At 40.0% G+C, this 23,502-nt stretch overlaps 1 protein-coding gene across 2 annotated transcripts; it reads right to left on the bottom strand.

Moving 5' to 3' along the window:
• Positions 1-7,115: 7,115 nt before the first annotated feature.
• Positions 7,116-22,590, bottom strand: LOC136963426 (uncharacterized). 2 transcript variants are annotated; one of them, XM_067257551.1, is made up of 4 exons: positions 22,288-22,590; positions 21,882-22,154; positions 21,479-21,571; positions 7,116-7,813 (listed from the first exon to the last, which is right to left on the bottom strand). In XM_067257551.1, exons 1-4 carry the CDS (start codon positions 22,574-22,576, stop codon positions 7,677-7,679), a joined length of 792 nt encoding a protein of 263 aa, XP_067113652.1. In that variant the 5' UTR covers positions 22,577-22,590; the 3' UTR covers positions 7,116-7,676. The 2 variants fall into 2 exon arrangements, with proteins under 2 accessions (XP_067113652.1, XP_067113653.1); XM_067257552.1 differs by having other exon boundaries at positions 21,479-21,568.
• Between the last annotated feature and the right edge of the window lie 912 nt (positions 22,591-23,502).

Here is a 23,502-nt window from a genome sequence, read left to right as displayed (position 1 = left end):
GTTGAAGTTGTGGTATTACATATGATCTCCAATAAATAAATTCAAATGGTGTTATGCATCTGGTATAGGACTGGGAAAGACTTCAATTCACATAGTAAACACACTGTATCTATAATTACCAGGCAGTATTGACCCTTCAGTTTTCTTATTGTTGAGCAAACACATGTAACAGCATCTAATAAGACCATACATCATCATTTGATATTCAACTCCTATTAGTCATGCCTAGAAATTACAATCTGTTTCTTTGTTCCCTTCTTTAGAAAATCAACTGTTAGTCTAATTTCTTTCACTCCAAAAAACCTTTTCTGTCTTTTAAAACAGTTAAGTTTAAGACCAATATTGTTTTAGATTCTCTATTTTACCAAATCACAGCTCTTTTTTATCAAAGATATGATCAAAGCAATTTTCATTATGCCAAACCAGAATCCGTATGCTTCTTAAATGAAATATAAACCAAATAATGTGCTTAATGTAGCTATTAACCAAACATTTTTCCCAACTATATTTTCTATAAAGGTCAGATAGGTAGAACTTCATAACTCGCTTTGCTGCAGTTCAAAACGAGCCAATTAGCTCAAACCATCATAACCACAATTTATCAGACTTGATGAGTCTTCCCAAATTATTTCAGAACTGAATGTTATAATAACCCTCTTCATAATACAACATTATCACAGCCTAACTGTTTATCCCAAACAGTATGCCAGGCTCTGATAAAACTCTCAAATAAAACTTAAAACCAAATTACAATTAAACTCCAAATAAAAGTACATTTAGTTATTTTCTCTTTCTCATTTTTAACCAAATTATATCTAATACCTTTATCAAAACTCTTAAAAACACTAGATTTTACTATTTTGACTTAAAATGCTATCCCATATACCTTCAAAGTATATTCATAGTTTCCTCTTCAAAACATCAGTGTTTAAACCAATCATCTCTTCACATCCACAAAACGTTCTTGTTTTATTTCATAACCTTCCATGATCCTCTCTAAACCAATCCTTTATGTAACTTTCCAATTGCTTCCTCATAATTTTTCACATACATTTCCTCAAACCATTCTTTGACCAACACAGCTGTTTAGCGTTTACCGTCTATTCACTTAATTTTGCTCTAGTATAACTCTTCCAATTGTATTAGAACCAATTTATAAACCAGGGGTATACCCTCTGGGATAACCTTTGTAAGATCTCAACGTAACTGACTCTTTTAGCCCCCACCTTTCTCCAACTCTCCTCGGGATTTCTTTAACTTCTTGGTCAAAGGAAAAAACACACCACACTCCTCTCTATTTTTATTAAACTCAATCTGACTCCACACAAATAGACAATGTTCAGGGATTCTAACCCTTGGAGAGGACTATAACCTCCCTCTGGACAAAGACAACGAGTTCAGGGACTCTAACCCTTGGAGAGGACTCTAACCTCCCCTTGGACAAGGACAACGAGTTTAGGGACTCTAACCCCTGGAGAGGACTCTAACCTCCCCTTGGACAAAAACAACGAGTTTAGGGACTCTAACCCCTGGAGAGGACTCTAACCTCCCCTTGGATAAAGACAACGAGTTTAGGGACTCTAACCCCTGGAGAGGACTCTAACCTCCCCTTGGACAAAGACAACGAGTTTAGGGACTCTAACCCCTGGAGAGGACTCTCACCTACCCTTGGACAAGACAACGAGTTTAGGGACTCTAACCCCTGGAGAGGACTCTAACCTCCCCTTGGACAAGACAACGAATTTAGGGACTCTAACCCCTGGAGAGGACTCTAACCTCCCCTTGGACAAGACAACGAGTTTAGGGACTCTAACCCCTGGAGAGGACTCTAACCTCCCCTTGGACAAGGACAACGAATTTAGGGACTCTAACCCCTGGAGAGGACTCTAACCTCCCCTTGGACAAGGACAACGAGTTTAGGGACTCTAACCCCTGGAGAGGACTCTAACCTCCCCTTGGACAAGGACAACGAATTTAGGGACTCTAACCCCTGGAGAGGACTCTAACCTCCCCTTGGACAAGGACAACGAATTTAGGGACTCTAACCCCTGGAGAGGACTCTAACCTCCCCTTGGACAAGGACAACGAATTTAGGGACTCTAACCCCTGGAGAGGACTCTAACCTCCCCTTGGACAAGACAACGAATTTAGGGACTCTAACCCCTGGAGAGGACTCTAACCTCCCCTTGGACAAGACAACGAGTTTAGGGACTCTAACCCCTGGAGAGGACTCTAACCTCCCCTTGGACAAGACAACGAGTTTAGGGACTTTAACCCCTGGAGAGGACTCTAACCTCCCCTTGGACAAGGACAACGAGTTTAGGGACTCTAACCCCTGGAGAGGACTCTAACCACCCCTTGGACAAGGACAAAACACAAAAACGGTTGATTTCCCACCACTGTTGGTTTGACTAGGTACGATGAAACATAGTAATCGTCTAAATTTGGTTCTCATTTCCGAATAGCAGTACTTTGAATTAACAGGTGTCTGCTTACCTTTTTTTATGTTGAGGCCTCTGACGATTACGTCTGTCTCCTCGCACCGGTGTATGGGTCTCTCCCCCGATTCGTCGGTCGGGCCGGAACCCTCTGGACTCCCTCTTTTCAGCGTCGGGGTCACCATTTGAAGGATTCAAATATTTGTGTGTCTATTCCAATATGTAATGATAGTATTCAATGACACAAATCTGTGTTCTAGAAAGAGTGGTCTGGAGTCGCAGAGGTCCGATAATCTCAGCTTTAATGCAGCAGTTGGAAATCAACAAGTACAGAGCTCTGGGGCTGTCTACGTTTCCCTACCCGCAACAGAGTTTGGGCTGGTTCACGAAGTCCAACTGGCTATCTTTCCCTGCCCCAGCATATAATATACAGTGCAATTAAAACAGAAAGATGAAAAGAGGGTTGAGCTTGTTCTCTCGTGCATCAGGGAGTTGTTCTTGCCTCCGCGTCCCACCTGCTCGGGTGCCATCTCCACGCAGATCCAAGTTTGTTTCTGAAACTGAAAAGATAGAGACACAAAGAACAGCCTGCTTACATTTACATTTACATTTAGTCATTTAGCAGACGCTCTTATCCAGAGCGACTTACAGTAAGTACAGGGACATTCTCCCCGAGGCAAGTAGGGTGAAGTGCCTTGCCCAAGGACACAACGTCATTTGGTTGGCATAGCCGGGAATCGAACTAGCAACCTTCTGATTACTAGCCCGCTTCCCTAACCACTCAGCCATCTGACTCCCTGCTTCCCACACTCAGTGTGAGACCCAATGTTTAAGCCTGAGCACACTTCTAAGTTCATAACTTTAATAAGCACAATGCATAACTTTAATAAGCACAATACATAACTTTAAGACATGCCTCCTTCATAAATCCTGTTGTTATATTCACTCGTGCACAGTGCCCGTGATGCATTCAGTGATTAAAATGCCACACATATTAATAACTGGGATCATAGTTAGTGCCGTGCCTGATATGCAGCTGGTGATTACAGTTCTAGAATATGTGTTGTAATGTATTATACATTCTTTAGTAGTCCTCTGGTTGCCATGGATACTACAAACAACGTTTGTACTAGCGGAACAGTTGTTCAGATCGTCGCGCCGCGTGTTGATGACGTTTATGATTCTTTAGCAGTTTGTTTGTCTAGCTAGCTTTGACCAAAAAAATTCTGACAAAGTTTAGTTTGAGGGCGTTTTGTCTGAGAATGACGCCGTTTAGTTTGAGAGCGTTTTGTCTGAGAATGACGCTGTTTAGTTTAAGACTGAGAGCGTTGTGTCTGAGAATGATGTCGTTTGGTTTGAGAGCGTTTTGTCTGAGAATGATGCCGTTTGGTTTGATAGCGTTTTGTCTGAGAATGACGGCGTTTTGTCTGAGAATGACAGGTTTTTCTGAGAATGACAGAGGTTTTTCTGAGAAGCCGTTTCGCCTGAGTCTGACGACTTTTGGTCTGAGACTTGACGCCTTTTCGTTTGAGTCTGACACTTGAGTCTGAGATCTGAGGATGTCCTAAAATGAACGAGTGAAGTGTAGAATGAAATAGATGTCTTCTCATTTCCCCTGCAAGAGGCAGCCTCATCGTTGAATCAAAACGAATACATTTGGCAGATCGGTGTACAAATTGACCTAATCTCTATGACTGAAACGTCCTTGTAAGTTTTTCCCTTCTCGTGATATTTTACTAATTGCATTCATTCATTAATAAAGAACCCCATTTGAAGATTATTCTACGACGTTACCGGCAGTAGAAGATGGAATCGCGATTCAAACCATACCATCTACTAACTGAAAATATGCCCCCCAAAACGTAAATAAGCTTGACATTTATTTAGTGGAAAATCGCTCATTCATAAAAAGCTCACTGGTAGCGATCATTGTCAGTAACAACGCAAAATGCGATATAGCCCTGTGTGAAGCTGCCCCGGTAAATTGTACTACTACTGCTGTGTTCGTCTTGGTAGCGATTGCGTTGGTTGAATTGGATTTAACGTTCCGTTGTACGGTTTAGGCTGAAATTAATTATTTTCGTGAACAGATTGACAAAGTTTAGGCTGTGGCAATGAAGTTCAGGTTAGTAGTTAGATAGACGTTTGATTTAAGTAAGGGGAGTGCCGAACATGTTCTGTTGCCGTTTGACTTCCTAAACAGCTGTGTAGATGTTTTTGTAGTGTGTCTCGCGTAGGCTACAGCGTTGCAGTGAGCTACACTGGTTTGAAACCACAGGTAATGATAATTTCACCCACAAATCGTTTACTTGTAATATAATGTCATAATAAATCCTACAAGGAAAATGTATTTGTGAGGAATGTTTATTTTAACGATTGAAAACACGTGCATCATAGACTACTGTAGTATGTGTTTCCCAGGCACTAATGTCATGATCCTAATACTTCAGTGAAATAGTAGACTACTGTTTCCGAAAGTAGATGTACTTCCTTAATAATATCAGCTTATATTGTACATTACACATCACAATTGTGTGTCATATCACAAAGTAAAATTAGTAAATAGTTATCACCCTGGCCTCTTTGCTTGTGGCATTTCTGCAGCTGCCTTGCAGTAAAGCAGTTAGCCTAGCTATCTCCCAGAAGTTATTCTGGTTAGACTTTTTGTCCGACTTGAGACGGCGCCGAGGCTAGGTCACTGTGACGTAGCCATCAAAGTACCATAGATCGATTCGAGAACTGCCAGCTGTGTAGCCGAGCACATTTTCTCAAGAGCAATTAGCAATTAGCACGGGTTCTAATGGGTTCTAATGATGACACAGCAATTTCATGATTGGCCAGACTCACACACTACAACTTTGACGCGTGTTTTGTGATTATTCTGACACCTTCAGTTTCGCCAATGCTCAAATCAGTTTAATTGAATTTAAAATGTGTTGAAGAAAGGGTTCTAGTCTGCTTCTTCACTAACGGAAAGACTACGTTTAATTATAAATAAAGTAAAGTAAGCAAACAGCGCTTGATCGGCCATGACTGACGTCAACGCAGCAAACCACAAGAAGCTGGAATGTCCGACTTCACAGAGCCGTTTTCAACTCCTCCCCGACTGCAAGCGGCTACTCTCGCTGGTCGTTTCATGCAGCCGCAGTCCATGTCGAACGCACCTAATGAGCTGCTAAACTAATGTTCTGCTAGAGGTAGTCAAGCTAGTTTTCGTGACGTTAGTGACGTAAGTAGCGTCATTGACTGTGGCTAGCAAGTTAGCCAACTTTTGACATCAACGTTGTCTATGTAGTCCAAATATTGACGAAGACTTAGGGTGAAGAGAAACAATAATAATATATATGTGAGAGAACAAAGGTTGTGCCCTTGCCGAAGGCGTGAGCACACCCAATAATAATAATAATAGGTACAGCTTCGCGGCTGGGCCACCAAATATCAACTCTTCCCTCTTAGTTGTAAGACGATGATGACAGTGACATAAAAATACGAGGTGCTTCTCATGCTCTGAAATAGACCAAAACAATTTACTTACCTAAGATAAGATTTGGAAGCACCAAGAAATCCAAAGAGAATGAGTAGAGTAAATGCATCTGTGTCAAAAGACAACACATTAACAACACTAAAATAATTATAAGATAATAGGAAAATGTGTTTCTTCATTTTACATACTGTATACGTACTGTGCTTGGTTACAAATGCCTTTTTGGTGGTTGGGTCTGGGTGGATGAAAATGGTGTACCTAATATACAGTGGCCAGCATAGGTTTGACCCTATTTTGGAGTCATTGGACTATTTTAAATACAAAGTTCAGAGCCAATGCAACAATTATGCTTTGCTTTCCTACTGAATACAGAAGACATTGCATCATAATAATGCATCTTTAAATTAACATTTTGTTTTGATTGGTTTGTGAATACTGCAGTCTTAATGTACAGTAGGGATAACAATAGTTCCTTCAAACTGTTTCTATAAACTGTCATTATGCAATTTCTTATTTATTTATTCATTTATTATATAATACTATTTTAACAAGCCAACCAGAAAACTGCTACTCACCATAGCAGGCACTTGCATCTCCATCATGACAAACTGCACAGAGCAGACAAGAGATACTTCCTTTTTGGGGCCTTCAGGGTGCGGAAAATGACACCAATTTACTTTTCCTTTACACTTCAGGTCTTGTGTGTCTGTCTTTGTGGTTGCAGTTTCCTTCAATGATACATGAAAGTGAGTGAAGGGTGGGTCTCTTGTCTTTCTCCATGGTACGCTTATTATAGCAGTTCCACATTTCTAGAAGTAAATCCTTCATGATAAATAATCAATCATTTGTGATTTAACCCTCGTGCTGCCTTCGGGTCACATGACCCAAAGGTTCATAACGAACCATTGTTGTGTTTACCCAATTTTACCCAATACAAAAATAAATAAAAATTATTTTCTTTTAACGTTTGAAATGTGGGGGGTCTGAGACAGTCCAACGGTTAAAAGAAAATGCTTCACTTTGTTTTTGTATGTGGTAAAGTTTTCGCAATACGACGGTGGGTCACAATGACTGATGGGTCAGAATGACCCGAAGATAACACAAGGGTTAAGATTTATATTTGAATCCCACCTATCTCTATGTCAAAACTATTTAGAACTATCAGAAAAGCACAGGCAAGTTATGTCAAACACTATCATCATAAACAATAATAAGACTCTTAAAATGAATGCCATGGGCCCCCATGCTTGTGTCAGAGGACATTACGGTGCCACAGGAAGGAGGCTCTCCAGATCAGGTTTGTCTGTGTTGGAAAATGGCACCGATCTAACTTTCCCACTTCAGGTTTGGTGTCTTTGACTTTGTAGCAACAATTTCCTTCAATGAAGCATGCATCTGAGAGGATGCTGGGTCACTTGAAAACTGAACAGAGACCTATCATTTTGAAATGTAAATACTCACAAGACAGCGTTAGATTATTATATCTATTTATGATGGCATACAAATGATTACAAACAACAGAGGTTATCTTGAACAGTCACACATGGAAAAGTGAGGTTGCCTCATCATATTAATGTTGGTGATAGTATCAGATTACATTGTGGTATGACCTTACATACTTTGTTTTTATTCATATTGTTACCACAACCAAAAACATGGCATGACTCAAGAACCAGATGAAAAACACAACAACCTCACCTGACCCGTGACTTGACCACAATAACAAAATTAGTAAGGAGGTAGAGTCACATTCTCTAGTTCTCATAAATACTTTGATCCACATTTTCCGGTTTGGTGGACTGTCTGAAGTGGGTAAACGTGCTGAAACTGAAATTCTCGTACACCTGGTTGTTGTATGAGATGGAATCACCCTTGGTGCATTTCTGATTACCTGAAAATCACCCAAAGAAGTCAATCCATCAGTTTTTCCAACAGATTTAGACTACATTTCATCTGAGAAATCATTACTAGTTAGTAGTGTGGACTAATAAATTAATCTGTGCACAAAGCAACTAAAAAAACTTTCCTGTGTTGTGTTTACAAAAACTGGTTATAAATTAAAGGAAAAGCAAACTGAAAGTGTCTTCGTACAATGTTTCACCACCACAACCAGCCAGAACAGCTGCTACAAGTCCAGTCATCTGCGACATGATTTCAAGTCGCCTGCAAAGATGTACTAGAGTTATAATAATGTGTTCACTGTACTTCTTTTTATATTTGCTGTTGATAACTAGTATAATAAACAAAACTCAAAATGACTGATTTCTTTTTTTTTTCAGTGCCCGTGATGCAGCTGGGAATGACAGTTCTTCTCTGGTTTTGGTACCTATATTTCTCAGATCACAATTGAAATTCTCTGTAATCTCTGAAGTACTTGTTCAACCTCCACATCTATTCTAGTCAAATTTCCAATGTGGTAGCCTACATTCATGCAAATGATTATGTAGCCTTCATTTGTCTGCTGTTATGTTGATCAAAATGCATTATATTGGTTCTCTGTTAAATTATCTTACCACCGCAAACATCTAAACATTTAGTTCATAAACAGAAGTCATTAGATGTACAATGGTTGAGCCAGTTTTCATAATTGTAGGCCTAATTCACCATACAGCGCTTGTACATTTGCCTTGTGCTGGTAGTTTTGACATCAGTAAACACGTATTACATGTAACAAAATTCACTGATCTTTACTGAAAGTATATCCACTTTATATTGTCGTTCTGTTCGCTAGCCAGCTCTTTTGAAAGCAGATGATTATTGGTTGTAAAAGCGAATTCGCTTATAAATAACAAATCTGAATTTCCATATGTTCCTTAGTATGCTAAGTTTCATTTCATTGCGAATGCCTTTGTTAATCACATTAGTTTACTGCACTCTGTTGGATTATGAAATGAACACCTGCAAAATATTAACTTTGCAGAGTGCCCGGTTCTTGAGTCGACATTTTAAAAACTCTGAAACTCGCTGCAGACCAGAGGACCACAGTGAAGGGGCTGTGATGCGAAGAGAGCAAGCCAAGCTGGTGCACATTTTGTCCCCCCCATTTATTTTTGTCCCCCTCAATAAATCACTGTAAACATAACTATGTAATTTCAATAATATTAATAATACGCAATGAAAGCGCTTTACTGATTATGGACACAATGGCGCTTTTTTAAGTTTCAAAAGATTGCGAACCCCGCTCTTGGTCCCACAATGGTTTGATCTACAGGCCTCCCTGCCCTCAGCAGTGGCACGTGATGCAGGTGCGTGTTAGAAAAAAAGGTGTGTGTGACATCGACTGTGGCTGCATTAAACGACCGGCGAGAATTGCCGCTTGCAGTCGGGGAGGAGTTAAAAACAGCTCCGTAAAGTCGGACATTCCAGCTTCTTGTGGTTTTCTACGTTGACGTCAGTCATGGCCGATCAAGCGCTGCTTGCTTACCTTATCGTTGACGAACTGCATGGCCGTTAATAATTGTTTCCCCCTGACGCCCCCCCCCCCCCCCCCCGGCACTGCATTTGCATAGCTAGCGAACAAACTGATGGAACAAACATTAGTTAGCACTTATTCCATTTATGTGGCGTAGTCAAAAGATGGACATTTTGCTATCGTCAGTTTAATCCAAGATCAGCACGTATAGTTGTAGTTCTTCGAAGTCCCTTTGGCATGGTTAGCGATACACTGAACAGAACTACACTATATTCTATGGCGTGAAACTAGTGCCAGGAAAAAGATTTGTGTACTTGCAAAAATGATTTGTGTACTTGCAAAAAGTGATCCAGGATTCTCTGTCTAGGGTCCATCAGTTAGGTGTCCTCTATGGCCAGTCAGGTAACTTTAAGAGCATGTTTGAATCAATTGCCATGACCGGAGATACACATCGGACCACCCTGAAACCCCTATGTCCAACAAGGTTGACTGTGCGGAATACTGCAATTAGGGCTGTGCTTGGGCAGTATGAGCGGGTACTAAGCAGCTTCGAGGAGATGGCAAAAAGTGCATCCAAGACAGCATCAACTGCCAATGGGTTTTTTGAACACTTCAGCAAAGGCAAGACTGTGTTGGGCCTCACACTTGCCTCTGCTGTTCTTGGAGAGCTTGAAGGCCTACAGGGCTCGACATTAAGGCTTGTCCGCTTGTCCGGGACAAGTGGATTTTTTTGTAGGGCAAGTGGAAGAGAAATGTACTTGCCCCACTTAGGGTTCCCAACCGTCCAGAATTGTCCGGGACATCCCGATTTATGGGTGATTTTGATATGTCCCGTCTGGGACAGCTCCAGTCCCGTATTCCAATCACAGCCTCGGCGGCCAATATATATATATTTTTTAGACAGACAATAATAAGCTACTGTAAACGCGCCAAAACTCACGCGAACGTTGCTATTGGACACGTTTGTTGCTTGTTGTTGACAGTTTGTTTGAACTGGCCACTGGGAGGTGAGCGTCATCGTGTGTCAAAATGAGCAGTGAACCTTCAAATAAAAAAAGACTGCAGCTGTAAAAAAGAATGGGAAGCCAAAATGTCATGGTTTAAAGCAGTCGCCAATGATGAAAGGAAAGCGTTTTGCACAGTATGCCGCCGAGAACTATCCATTAGCCAAGAATGATTTAACTCGCCATGCAGACACAGACATGCACAAAAAGGCTGTACTAGCAAAAGGAGCTAGCAACATTGTTTCATTTTTCGCCACATCTACAGCTGAAATAGACAAAATTGCCGCAAGTGAGGTAGCCTATGTATACCATACCATCAACCACGGTCTTAGCTATAACAGCACTGACTGCACTGTTAAATTAAATGCTACTTTATTTCAAGACTCATGTACTGCTAAGAAGATGCACTTGGGCAGAACCAAAGCTGAGATGATCACCATGAATGTTTTAGGACCAAGCGCTGTGGGGAAAATTGTGTCTTGCCTTTCTCCAGCTGAAGGTGAGCCTGTCTAATTTTCACTTGCCAGCGATGCCTCGAATAAGGGAAATAGAAAAATGTTTCCAGTATGCGTGAGATATATTTATCTGCGTCCGATGGCGTACCATCCAAGCTGCTTGACTTTTATGAAGACAGTGATGAAACGGCAAATGGCATACACCAAGCTCTAATGACCTGCCTGGAAAAGTTCAAGCTGGATTTAAGAAACATCACTGCGTATGCAGCCGATAATGCGAACGTAAATTATGGAAAACACCACTCTGTTTACAAGTTACTTAGCAGCGCAAACGATGGCATTCTAAAAGCTAATTGCTCGGTCCACGTCGCACATAATGCAAGGAAAAATGCCAGCGATCAGCTGGCAGTGGATATTGAGACCATCGTTTAAAAAATATACAGCCACTTCTCAGTTTCGGCATCTCGGAGAGAGGAATTACGTTCCTTTTTTGCTTTTGTCGACATAGAGTGGCGTGAGATATTGCGTCATGTGTGCACGAGATGGCTCTCCCTTCATCCTGCTGTGACTCGTCTCCTAGAAACCTGGCCTGCTCTTACCTCATATTTCAGGTTCCTTGGGGAAAACTGTCCGGTGTACTGAGGAGAATGTTCGAGGATGAAGTAAAAACCGACACTGCTGAGATTTACGTGTGCTTTTTCCACAATGTTGGATCTGTTTTCTATCAACTTGTGAAGAAGCTACAGTTAACAGATCTCTGCATCACAGATGTGTATGAGGAACTACGACAGTTCAAAATGAAGATGCTTCAGAGGAAACAGGACAGCTTTTTTGGATTCCAGACCAAGAGGCTGATGGACAAACAGTTGCCAGCACAGAGGTCCAAGCTACAAGAAGACTTTGTGATGTTTTATGACTCAGTCATTGCATAGGGATAAGCAAGTGGTTCGACTTCTCACCAGAAAATATAATGGTGCAACTGAAACCAATAGGCCTCTATGAGGAGCTCTCCTTTCCTGACCTGGAGCAGATGGTGGCTGCACTAAAACTGACAGACAAAATCGATATGGATCAGCTCTATGAAGAGTTCTGTGCTAGCAGGGAGGAAATACAGAAAGCCACAAAGTATACCACAAAATCCACCAGTGAGAAGTGGTTGGCAATCTTCCAAAACGTAGGGAAAGCCAACATGATAAACATGTTCAGGATTGTCTCATTTGTCCTCAGCGTGCCAGGCTCAAATGCCTTTGTAGAGAGGATCCTTTCACTGATGAATAATAAATGGTCAGACTCAAGAAACAGAGGCAGTACAGAGCTGATCAAAAATGAACTTCTAGTCACTGTCAACTGTGACTTGTCATGCAAGGAGTTCTACCTGGCTGTGCAGAAGGATAAAAAAAATGCTTGAATCAGTCAGGAGTAGCTAGAAATATCCATGGAAGAAGTAACTTAGATGGTGAGTCTTCTTTTGACTTTGTTTGTTAATTAAAAATTCTTATTTATGCAACTCCCACACATAACCTCATAGGTTAGGGGCAGTATTTCTCAAACTAATAATCATTTGTTACTGTCATTTACTGCAGGGTAAGAGGAGGTCCATGAAACAGACAGCAAAGACACAGACAACTGAGGATAACAACAGAGACACAGTCAAGAAGACAATAGTAAGAAACAACAGAAACAGGTCAGGATAGCAACACCAATACAATTTATGTATGAGAAACAAACTGTGAAGACGGATGGACAATAACAAAAAAGTTCTACACCAATTAAATGACATGTTTAAATGCTTAAATGTCATAATAAAGTTATAATAAAGTTATAATAAAATATTAATATATAACTATGTATGAGAGACAAACAGTGAAGACGGATGGACAATAACAAAAAAGTTCTACACCCATTAAATGACATGTTTAAATGCTTAAATGTCATAATAAAGTTATAATAAAGTTATAATAAAATGTTAATATATAACTTACATAAATGTCTGCCTTTTTTTCTTCATTATGATATGGCCCCCCATGTATTGCTGAGAACTGGGATAAGTTAGTTTGACAATGGTTGGTTTAGGCCTAAAGCTTTTCAGTGTCTGTGGCATATGGTTATAGTCTAATGCTATTTCAAGACAACATGAAATTTGAGAGAAACTTGTAATAATTGTCTTGACTATTACTATGAACAATACAGCCAAGCAATGAAGTACAGTAGTGGTTTGCCAAAATTACACTGAAATTATTAGGTTTATGGTATGGCTAATGAAACCTTGTGATTTCCATTATTGTTGGTCCCAGCCCATTGAGCTATTCTCAGTGTTGAATATTGTCATGTTCAGTTACTGTCTGAAAAAGTAAGCTGTTTCTCCTGTGGTAAGCGTTGTTAGATTCAGCCAAGGTTGAAACAGTTCTAATTCAATCATATTTTGACATACCAAGGTGAAATTGTTTATGGTACTTCAGAGTGATGTCATCTTGAACCCTATTAGGTTTGAAAAACCATCATTCAAAATTACATTTGATTTAGTGACACAAACATATGGAGGCAATGTGGACATTTACATAAGTACACCCCTTCCAGCCATTTTGTATTTGATTCAACTGTCTTAAGTAACGTTTTTAGATACATCCATGATACATATCTGTTCAAAATGTCAAGTCAATCCATAATGGCGGACCTATGGGTCCTTGAGGCTTTTTTGTTCCCCATGGGAAATGAGGCATGTACACCAAGTTTCAGAAGAATTGGAGCAATGGGGTGGAAATGCCATCACTTTGAAAATCGGACTTTAGGGCGTGGCCTGTGGCGCCTCCTACAGTCGAAGGAGTCCCATATTTGGTGTGGGGGTACCCACTTGGATGTAGTATCAATGTGCCAAATTAGAAAACTTGTTACCAATAACATGTTGAGTTATTGTGGCGCAAGGAGAAGAAGATTAATAATAATAATAAATATAGCTGCAAGCAGCGATGCGGGTTCCTCCGCAAAATGGCAAAATATTATAAACATGTAATGTATAATTAATCTATGGCATTGCATACCATATCATTGTTGTTGAAACGTTTTCCATATGCATATATAATTATAATATTTTGAAGACTGATCAAATTATTTCAAAGATTATTCATTAAATCTAAGGTGGAATGAAACCACCACGCTAGTGGTTGTTTTGATTTCATTCTGCGAGTTTAGAAGTACAACAAGTGAGAAAATGACTGTGGTAATTGTTAAACAATGTCAATGCTGTTGCTGTATTTGGCTGTTCATTGAGATTGGGGAACAAAAAGTTGTCCACAATCAAGATATGTAAATTTCCTATAAAAACAAGACATGGGGATGACCTGGTTTAGCCTGGCTGCCAGCCCAACTTCTCCCCGCCCACAAAAGAATTTGGTCGGGAAGTTGGGTCTGGAGGGTCTCGTATTGGGAACAACTACATAAAACCAGGATCTGGACTGACCAATGAAATTGCCAGGGCGGGCTTTATACGATGATGGACAGATGATCAACAGTAACGTAATCAACAACATCACGAAAGAGCCCTTGGGTTGAATTCGTTTTCAACAAACAACATATTACGTTGCTCTGATTGGTTGTAGGTCTATCCAATTGAGCGAAGAGGCATTTGTTTTACGAGTTCGGTTGAAACAGGCCCCGTAGTCACAGCCCAACGGAGAGTTTTCAGACTCATATTCTGACTAGAATTATGAGTATGACAACGTCAGGCTAGACCTGGTTGCTGCTGTAAAGAATATATTACTCATAGTGCTTAGATTAGGTTGTTTGGGGTGCCATAACTCAACATAAGTCATGGAAGAGAATTTCAAATCATGCCTAGCATCAGTGGCCGTGTGTCCTAGCTTAGGTCACTGAAATATTTTGCGCAACAGGCAAGGGGTCCACCTCAATAATCAATATACTTCATTAGAGCTAACTCAGTTGTGAATCTAACACTACCATGTGTAGCTAGCTACTGTGGTGAACCTGGCTTGTGTTGCAGTGGTTTACACAGTCTCGCTAAACAGATGTGTTGTGATGGGCTCAAATAAACACGCATTGCTATGTTTTACAACCGGAGGATTTATCGGGAGACTAGAAACCGTTTGGTCAGAATAAAAAATTTAAAACTATGCCTCTGACTGGTATTGAACCTTGATTACCAGCACAACATCTCAGCCAATTGAGCCATTCCCAGGCATGGAATACACAAAGTTCAATAACTGGATAATTAAAAAAAGCTGTTTCTCCAATGGCGAGCATTGTCAGATTTGGTCCAAGTTCAAACAGCTGAAATTCAGTCATATTTTGACATATCAAGGTGAAACTTTGCATGGTACTTCAGAGGCATGTCACCTTAAAGCTTATTAGGTTTGAACCATCCTTCAAAAATACATTTGATTTAGTGACACAAACATATTGAGGCAATGTGGACATTTACATAAATACACCCATTTCAGCCATTTTGTACTTGATTCAATTGCCTTAAGTAACGTTTTTAAATACGTCAATGATACATATCTGTACCAAATTTCAAGTCAATTTCACCTTTGGTTCAAGAGAAGAGGAATTTTGAAGGTTTTCCCAAATTATCACAATACAGGAAAATCCATCATGGCGGACCTTATGGGTCCTTGAGGCTTTTTTGTTCCTCATGAAAAATGAGGAATGTACACCAAGTTTCAGAAGAATTGGAGCAATGGGGTGGAAATGCCATCACTTTGAAAATCGGACTTTTGGGCGTGGCCTGTGGCACCCCCTATGGTCTGATGTGGCCCATATTTGGTGTGGGGGTACCCACTTGGATGTAGTATCAATGTGCCAAATTAGAAAATTTATGATCAGGGACTTTTTGAGATATTGGGGCGCAAGGAGAAAAATAATAATAAATATAGCTGCAAGCAGCGATGCGGGTTCCTCCGCAAAATGGCAAAATATTATAAACATGTACACTGTATAAGATCGGGAGTTGGACAACAAGGGAGCAAAACTACTTCATGTTTGGCCAACAACAGGCTGAATGGGGATTTGAACTCATGAGCATAAGGTCACAAGTCAGTCTCTCTATCCTCTCTGCTACACACCAACTGTTGAGATTGTATGAAGTAAAAGGGCAGAGTATTAGCTTTGGTCAGCTTTGGGACAAAGGTTAAGAAACGGTTGACATTTCAAGGTGAAATTGCATGAAATTGTGCATGGTATTTCAGAATGATGTCATCCTGTTTAACTAAACAGATAATCAAAATTATGACAGGCCAAAAGATAATGGCTGGAATCCAACCAACTACCTTATACTTTACAGGTCACCATGCCAGCCCATTGAGCTATTCTCAGTGTTGAATATTGTCATGTTCAGTTACTGTATAAAAAAGTAAGCTGTTTCTCCTGTGGTAAGCGTTGTTAGATTCAGCCAACGTTGAAACAGCTTTAATTCAATCATATTTTGACATACCAAGGTGAAATTGTTTGTGGTACTTCAGAAAGATGTCATCCTGTTGAACTAAACAGATAATCAAAACTATGACAGGCCAAACGACTATGGCTGGATTCCAACCTACGACCTTATACTTTACAGGTCAACATCCCAGCCCATTGAGCTATTCTCAGTGTTGAATATTGTCATGTTCAGTTACTGTATAACAAAGTAAGCTGTTTCTCCTGTGGTAAGCGTTGTTAGATTCAGCCTAAGTTGAAACTGCTTGTACATTTCCTATAAAAACGGACAACGGGATGACTGGTTGCTGCTGTAAAGAATAACTTTCTCATCGTTTTTTTAAACAGGTTGTTTGGAGTGCCATAACTTGTCATGGAAGGGAATTTTAAATCATGCCTAGCATTAGTGGGAATGTGTCCTGGCTTAGGTTACTGAAATGAATTTGTGCAACAGGCAAGGGATCCACCTGAACAATCAATTTACTTCATTAGAGTTATCTCTACCATGCGTAGACTACAAGTAGTTAGATACTGTGGTGAACCTGGCTTGTTTTGCAGTGGTTTACACAGTCTCGCTAAACAGATGATCAGAGTGTTGTGATGGGCTCAAATAAACACGCATTGCTATGTTTTTACAACCGGAGGATTGATCGGAAGACTAGAAACCATTTTGTCAGAATAAAAAATTTAAAACTATGCCTCTGACTGGTTTTGAACCTACAATCCTTTGCTTACCAGCACAACATCTCAGCCAATTGAGACATTCCCAGACAGGGATTACACAAAACTGGATAATAAAAAAAGCTGTTTCTCCAATGGCGAGCATTGTCAGATTTGGTCGAAGTTCAAACAGCTGTAATTCAGTCATATTTCAACATATCAAGGTGAAACTTTGCATGGGACTTCAGGGGCATGTCACCTTAAAGCCTATTAGGTTTGAACCATCCTTCAAAAATACATTTGATTTAGTGACACAAACATATTGAGGCAATGTGGACATTTACATAAATACACCCATTTCAGCCATTTTGTACTTGATTCAATTGCCTTAAGTAACGTTTTTAAATACGTCAATGATAAATATCTGTACCAAATTTCAAGTCAATTTCACCTTTGGTTCAAGAGAAGAGGAATTTTGAAGGTTTTCCCAAATTATCACAGTACAGGAAAATCCATCATGGCGGACCTTATGGGTCCTTGAGGCTTTTTTGTTCCTCATGAAAAATGAGGCATGCACACCAAGTTTCAGAAGAATTAGAGCAATGGGGTGGAAATGCCATCACTTTGAAAATCGTACTTTTGGGCGTGGCCTGTGGCGCCCCCTATGGTCCGATGTGGCCCATATTTGGTGTGGGGGTACCCACTTGGATGTAGTATCAATGTGCCAAATTAGAAAATGTATTACCAGGGACTTTTTGAGATATTGGGGCGCAAGGAGAAGAAAAATAATAAGAATAAGAATACCAACAATAACAATAGGTTCCCTCCTACCGGAGGAACCTAATAATAATAAGAATATCAACAATAACAATAGGTTCCCTCCTACCGGAGGAACCTAATAATAAGAATACCAACAATAACAATAGGTTCCCTCCTACCGGAGGAACCCTAATAATTTTATTTTAACCTTTGCAATGTGGGGGGTCTGAGACAGCCCAACAGTTAAAAGAAAATGCTTCACTTTGTTTTTGTATGAGGTACATTTGTCGCAATACGACGGTGTCTCACAATGACTGATGGGTCAGAATGACCCGAAGATAACACAAGGGTTAAGGAACAGTGTGAAATACCCCAAAAAAACAGTCAATCACCCCTTTAAATTCTCGTGCTGTCAGGGGGTGCTGCAGCACCCTCAGCACCCCTAGTTCCCACGGCCATGTATAATTGTCCCCCCCAAAGTTGATAGCAGATTTTCGACAATCTCTTTATGTAGGAGACAAACTTATGGTGCAGATTTGTGTCAAAAGTTGTGTTATTCTTTCACTATCAGATAGTAACTTTTCACTTGCAAGATATAATAAAAAATTATCCAACCTATGGAGGAGTGGGCTGGCCTAGACTCCGGGCTTCTGCGTGATGATTGGAGGGTCTGTCGAAAGACTGCATCTCCTTTTGATTGACTGCGACTTTGTACTATGAAAAGTCACCGAAGTTATTCGAGCGCAGTCCCATCGCGGATTTTGCAAGTATAGTCGAAAGACAAACTTCTGCAACCTATTTCTTGAAATTTGCTTGGCGAAATTGTGAAATACAAACACCACATTCCTTGTTTCAGTTTAATATTGTTTCGTTAGATCATTCATTCATTCATACAGTAGGCTAGGCTAGTGTCGTAGGGGTGAACTAGCCAGTGAACTTGCCAAATAAATGCACAATTGTTATGATGTAGACTGAAAATGAGCTTCCCCTCTTTGAAAGACCAGCAGCCGCCACTGGTTGTAGCCTACAGGTTAACCTGGCACGCTCATAGGTTAATTCTGCTTTTGCTCAGTGAAATTCTGCTTGCGCGCATAGGGTTTCTACTGGCGGAGTGAATTTCTGCTCACGCAGTGAATTTTTGTTCGCGCAAGTCTAAATTACTTTTGACAATTTGACAACTGCCTTCTCCCCGAAATAACGTTCTCTTTAAGCCGCGTACTATGACAGCTCCCTCATCCACCACCTCATTAAAATAAAATTACAAACCATGATTGACATGAACGATAGGTAGGCTTAGGTCCTTTTTTATAGACCTTTACTTCATTGATTACAAAAACCATAGGCCCACTAAACACACCTACGTTGACTTTTTTTACATTATTACAAATAAATAGCCTACAGTTAACCAATAACTTTTTTACATGGTTTTTGTATTGGGAAAATGGAGGATAGGGGCTTGGATGTAGGATTGTTTATGCAATTGTACATGATTTATGTAGTTATGATCATTCTATTGGGGTATTCTGATTCTGAATGTAGATCTAGACATATTGAGACATATTTTATTGCATCAGCCTAAACGTTTCACAAACTACCATAAGTAAAACGTAGTAGCTTATCATTCTGAAATCATTTTTAATCAGTGTTTAATGCATTAGCCTAATCTACTTCAGCCTAAAGCCTGAAGTAGATTTTCAATAAATGTACATTTTTAACTGATACGTAAAAAAAAGTCAAATATGGCACCACGCCAGGAAGTTTGTGGTGGATCATAGTTTTCCCATTGGGTCAGTGTTACAGGATAAGTTGTCTGGTTAAGCAACAACACGCGCTAAGCCTGACAGTTAGACTGCCCCCGACAGGCTAGTTTCACAGCATAAGTTGCAATAGTAAGAGTTCGAATTACATTAAACTGGCTTCATGGAACCAACTGGAACCAACATGGAATCAACTGGAAATTAGTCTGACTAACTGACTTAAGCATGGCTTATTTGGTAAACTCGTTTTATGGAACAGGCCTCATTTGGGTCCACAATCCAGTCGCTAGTTGGTCAAACCAACAATATGGCTGTCAACGAATATTCTATATTCGAATATATATTCGAATAGTGGTTAAAAACAGAAATTCGAATGTGAAAATTAATATTCAAATGTTTAAAAAAAGTTACAAAAATAAAACACAACCGCGGCAGCAGCGGCGCGTCTGTCTGCTTTGCGGGTGGGCGCGCGCCTCAGCGTCACTGCTGACAGTTGACTTGCGTGGAAGATGGCAGAAAGTGCAGAACCCAGCTTGACCGCAGCAGAGAAAGTGATTGTAACCTCAAAAAATCTAAAGAGTGATGTCTGGAAATATTTCGGATTTTGGTCACTTGATGGTAAACTTGTTGAGCCTACAGCTAAAGTAGTGTGTAAGCTATGTAAGCTAGAGTTAGCTTACCATTCAACAACTAGCAACTTGAGGCTACATCTCCATGTTTACCACAGCACAGCTCGCTCGGAGCGTTCAATGTCGGTTTTATACTGTAAAACTTCAATTAATGTTAATAATATTTGTTTCAATCACTGAATGAAGCCTGCCATATTTGGGACAAGAATCGCGACCTTAAATTGCTTGCACAAAACTCTTGATCAGAACTCAGCATTTGTTTATTGTTGTCGTTCATTTTACACCGCTATGCGCAGAGAGCGCGATGGTGCGGGAGAGAGAAAGAAAGAGTGCGTGTGTGCGAGCGAGAGGCCAAGGTCTGCGTTCTTGGCCGTTAGTTAATTTACTTTTTGTGTAGGTTATATGTTGTTAAATATGTTTAAACTTAAATAAATTAGGCCTACCTACAGTATACAAGTAGTTGTATCTTGTTGTATTAATTTGTCCTGTTATTGACGTGCCTAATGGGCAACCAGAAAATTCGAATATATTCGAATATATGTGTTTTTTAAAGAGGAATATTCGAACTTCATTTTTTAGCAATTTTTAAAGCCCTAACCAACAATAGGCCAGAAAGAGTCATTTTGAAATGTATTAAATCTTAGTCAAGTTTTTACCATAAGATGGTGTTGAATTACTTAAGATAGGCCTTCTGTACAATGGAAAATGGTGAGGGAGAACTGCTGGTAGGTATAGACCAATTTTCACCCTACTTCACACGACTGTCAAGCAGGCTCAACTGCGCATGTCGGAGGCAAAAGACGAACTTCTCCCGGGTATAATACACTTGGAGTGTCGATCAGGTCATCATATATCTCTGGCCACTGGATTTCAGGGCTTGACAATAACTTTTTGAGGCACTTGTCATACACAAAGTACATTTACGTTTCATTTGTCCATGCACAAAAGTCACTTGACCCCGATACCTTTAAATAGCCTGACCAAGTGATTGGAAATCACCTAATCCATGCTACTTGACAAAAGGTCATCTAGAAATAGATGACCTTTTATGGCTTTTAAAATACCAATACATGATTGAATATGGTACACTAACTTATGACAAAATAAACAAAATACTAAATGTGACACAGGCAATAGTCTAGATGAAGTATATTTGGACAGTTTCAATACTTAGATACATTTAGAAAGAACGCTGTCAGACCTGAGCCAAATCCTTACAGTAACCCACTAAAAAGAATGAGAATATCTCAGAGTTGGTACTTAGCTACCTAACTTTCCAACTGGCCATAATGTACTGGTTACTGTGCTTCGCTGTATTAGGAAATTTGTCTATGGCCAAAGTTTGGCAATGCGTATAACCTCACTGCATTCATAGCTGCCTTCCCTTCAACCTATTTTTAGATCAATCAAGCCGCATGAGGTACAGCAGAATGCCTCTTAAGGGGACACTTACGTTTGTAAACACAGATGCAAATGGCTGCGATGGCCACAAGCCCACCCAAGATGCTCACAGTGATAATGATTGTGTTGTTCTTTTGGGTTCCTTCTAAAGAAAAGAGAAAACACAGAATGTCACATACAAACTATTAATGCAGGTTAATGTGAGCTACATTGATAGTTGATAACCAACGCCCCCCCCCCCCCCCCCCCATTCATGCATCACTGTTTATTTTATACAGGTATACAGGAATGTATGCCTGCATGTTATGCATATAACCCAACTGGATTTTTGGCTTATTTGCTTATGGATTTTTGTTTAAATACTTATATTGTCCCTTGTTGTCTTCTGTTAAAATACTTCCACTGTTGGCTATCATCAATGATTCCACTGTTGGCTACCATCAATGATCACCCACCTATATCACTGCGGGGGAGAGTGATACTCTTACTCAGTCCACTGTTAATGGAGATGTTGACTTTGCAGATGAAGCGGTCTCCCTCTCTCCACTCTGCTTGGCACAGGAGAACGGAGCTGCTAAGTGTAGAACTGTGATTGACTGACAAAGGTTCCAGTGACCCCTGACCCTGTCTGAACCAGGTGAAGTTGACATCTTGGGTGTGGAGGCCCTCCAGAGTGCAAAGAAGCAGTATACAAGACAAATTTTGGTTGTGCATTGTCAGGACCAGATCTGGAAGAATTGTTACAGAGAAAGATCATAAACGCAGTGCTGGCATTCAGAAGAGGTCTTCTTAACTAGACCTAGCTTATGTAACTGTTCCTGTTTGATAGTAAGAGAAGAGTAAAACGTTTTTCATCAATACCTTCAACTTGAAGATCCACAATGTGAAATTCATCAGAGAATGGTGGTGGTATGACTCTTGTTATTGAGCAGTTGTATTGACCAGAATCTGAAATCTTAGGGTCTGTAATATAAAACTTTCCAGGATGTCTTAGTATGTCAAACCGTGATGGACAAAATCCTTTTGTAGTGATGTTGTCTTTCACGTCATAAACGCAGAATAAGGTCCCATTTGTTCTCCATTGAAATTTCACGTAGTCATTAAATGCAAAGGATGAGGGGCAGGGGATGTAGACAGGATGGCCTTGCATGGCTTTGATAACGGCATCTGATGGGAAAAATGACAAACAAAATTCTTTTGAACGTTGCTTATCCAAAGCATCGGCCAAAAGACTAAATTAAAATTACAATTATAATTACTATGAGAAGGCCAACAAAAGTGATAATGGGTTGAATTGGTGTGCAATATGTCAAAATACTATTGATCATGCCCTCATTGGACAGTATTTGTAAAGAAACAATATACTTTGACTTTACCAGTGAGTAAAGCTATATATATGCTTGTATTACAGCTACAACCATATACGGTAGAAAAACCTACTAAATACAATTAAATACAATTTCTAAATACAAATCCACAGAATGTCTCACCTGATGTAGTGAATCTGAGTATAAGAAGTAAAGGAATTACATACAGCATACTGAATTCACACTCAACCAAAAGGACACAGAGCTGTATGTCAGACAAACGCTGTCTGTGTCCGTGTCAGCCCACACATGCAGACACAAAAACCCACACAAGCACACACGTCTCTTCTTCCTGTTTAATGGAGGCTTGAAGACAGATGCCTACAGGGTCTTATTACTCCATTGAGTGACAAAACCCCAGAATCTCCCTTCTTCCTGAAGTAGTAGTAGCAATCTTCTGTAGGAATCATCTGTATCTTTGCATTGTGCATTTCCATTTGAATTACTTCAGAGGAAGAGTCAGAATAGAAGAGAGAGGTTTCTTAGTCCTCTGACTGTGTGCCTGCCATTGTTGTGTTCATACCCACACTACACAAAATCCCCATGAAACTACCAAAGGTCTGTCATAAATTAACGAAAAATAATTGGGTACAACTGAACAACGGCTTTTAGATATTTTTAGAATATTACTGTAGAATGAGTAGCCATGTCATCAGGGGTGTGCTTAGTCACATTCCAGAAAATATTGTTGCTGTATCTTTATTAAGAT

Source organism: Osmerus mordax, chromosome 19 (genome assembly GCF_038355195.1).
Source record: "Osmerus mordax isolate fOsmMor3 chromosome 19, fOsmMor3.pri, whole genome shotgun sequence".
Classification (NCBI taxonomy): domain Eukaryota; kingdom Metazoa; phylum Chordata; class Actinopteri; order Osmeriformes; family Osmeridae; genus Osmerus; species Osmerus mordax.
The sequence above is the reverse complement of the archived record's forward strand: the minus strand, read 5'-3'. Positions and strand labels throughout refer to the sequence as shown.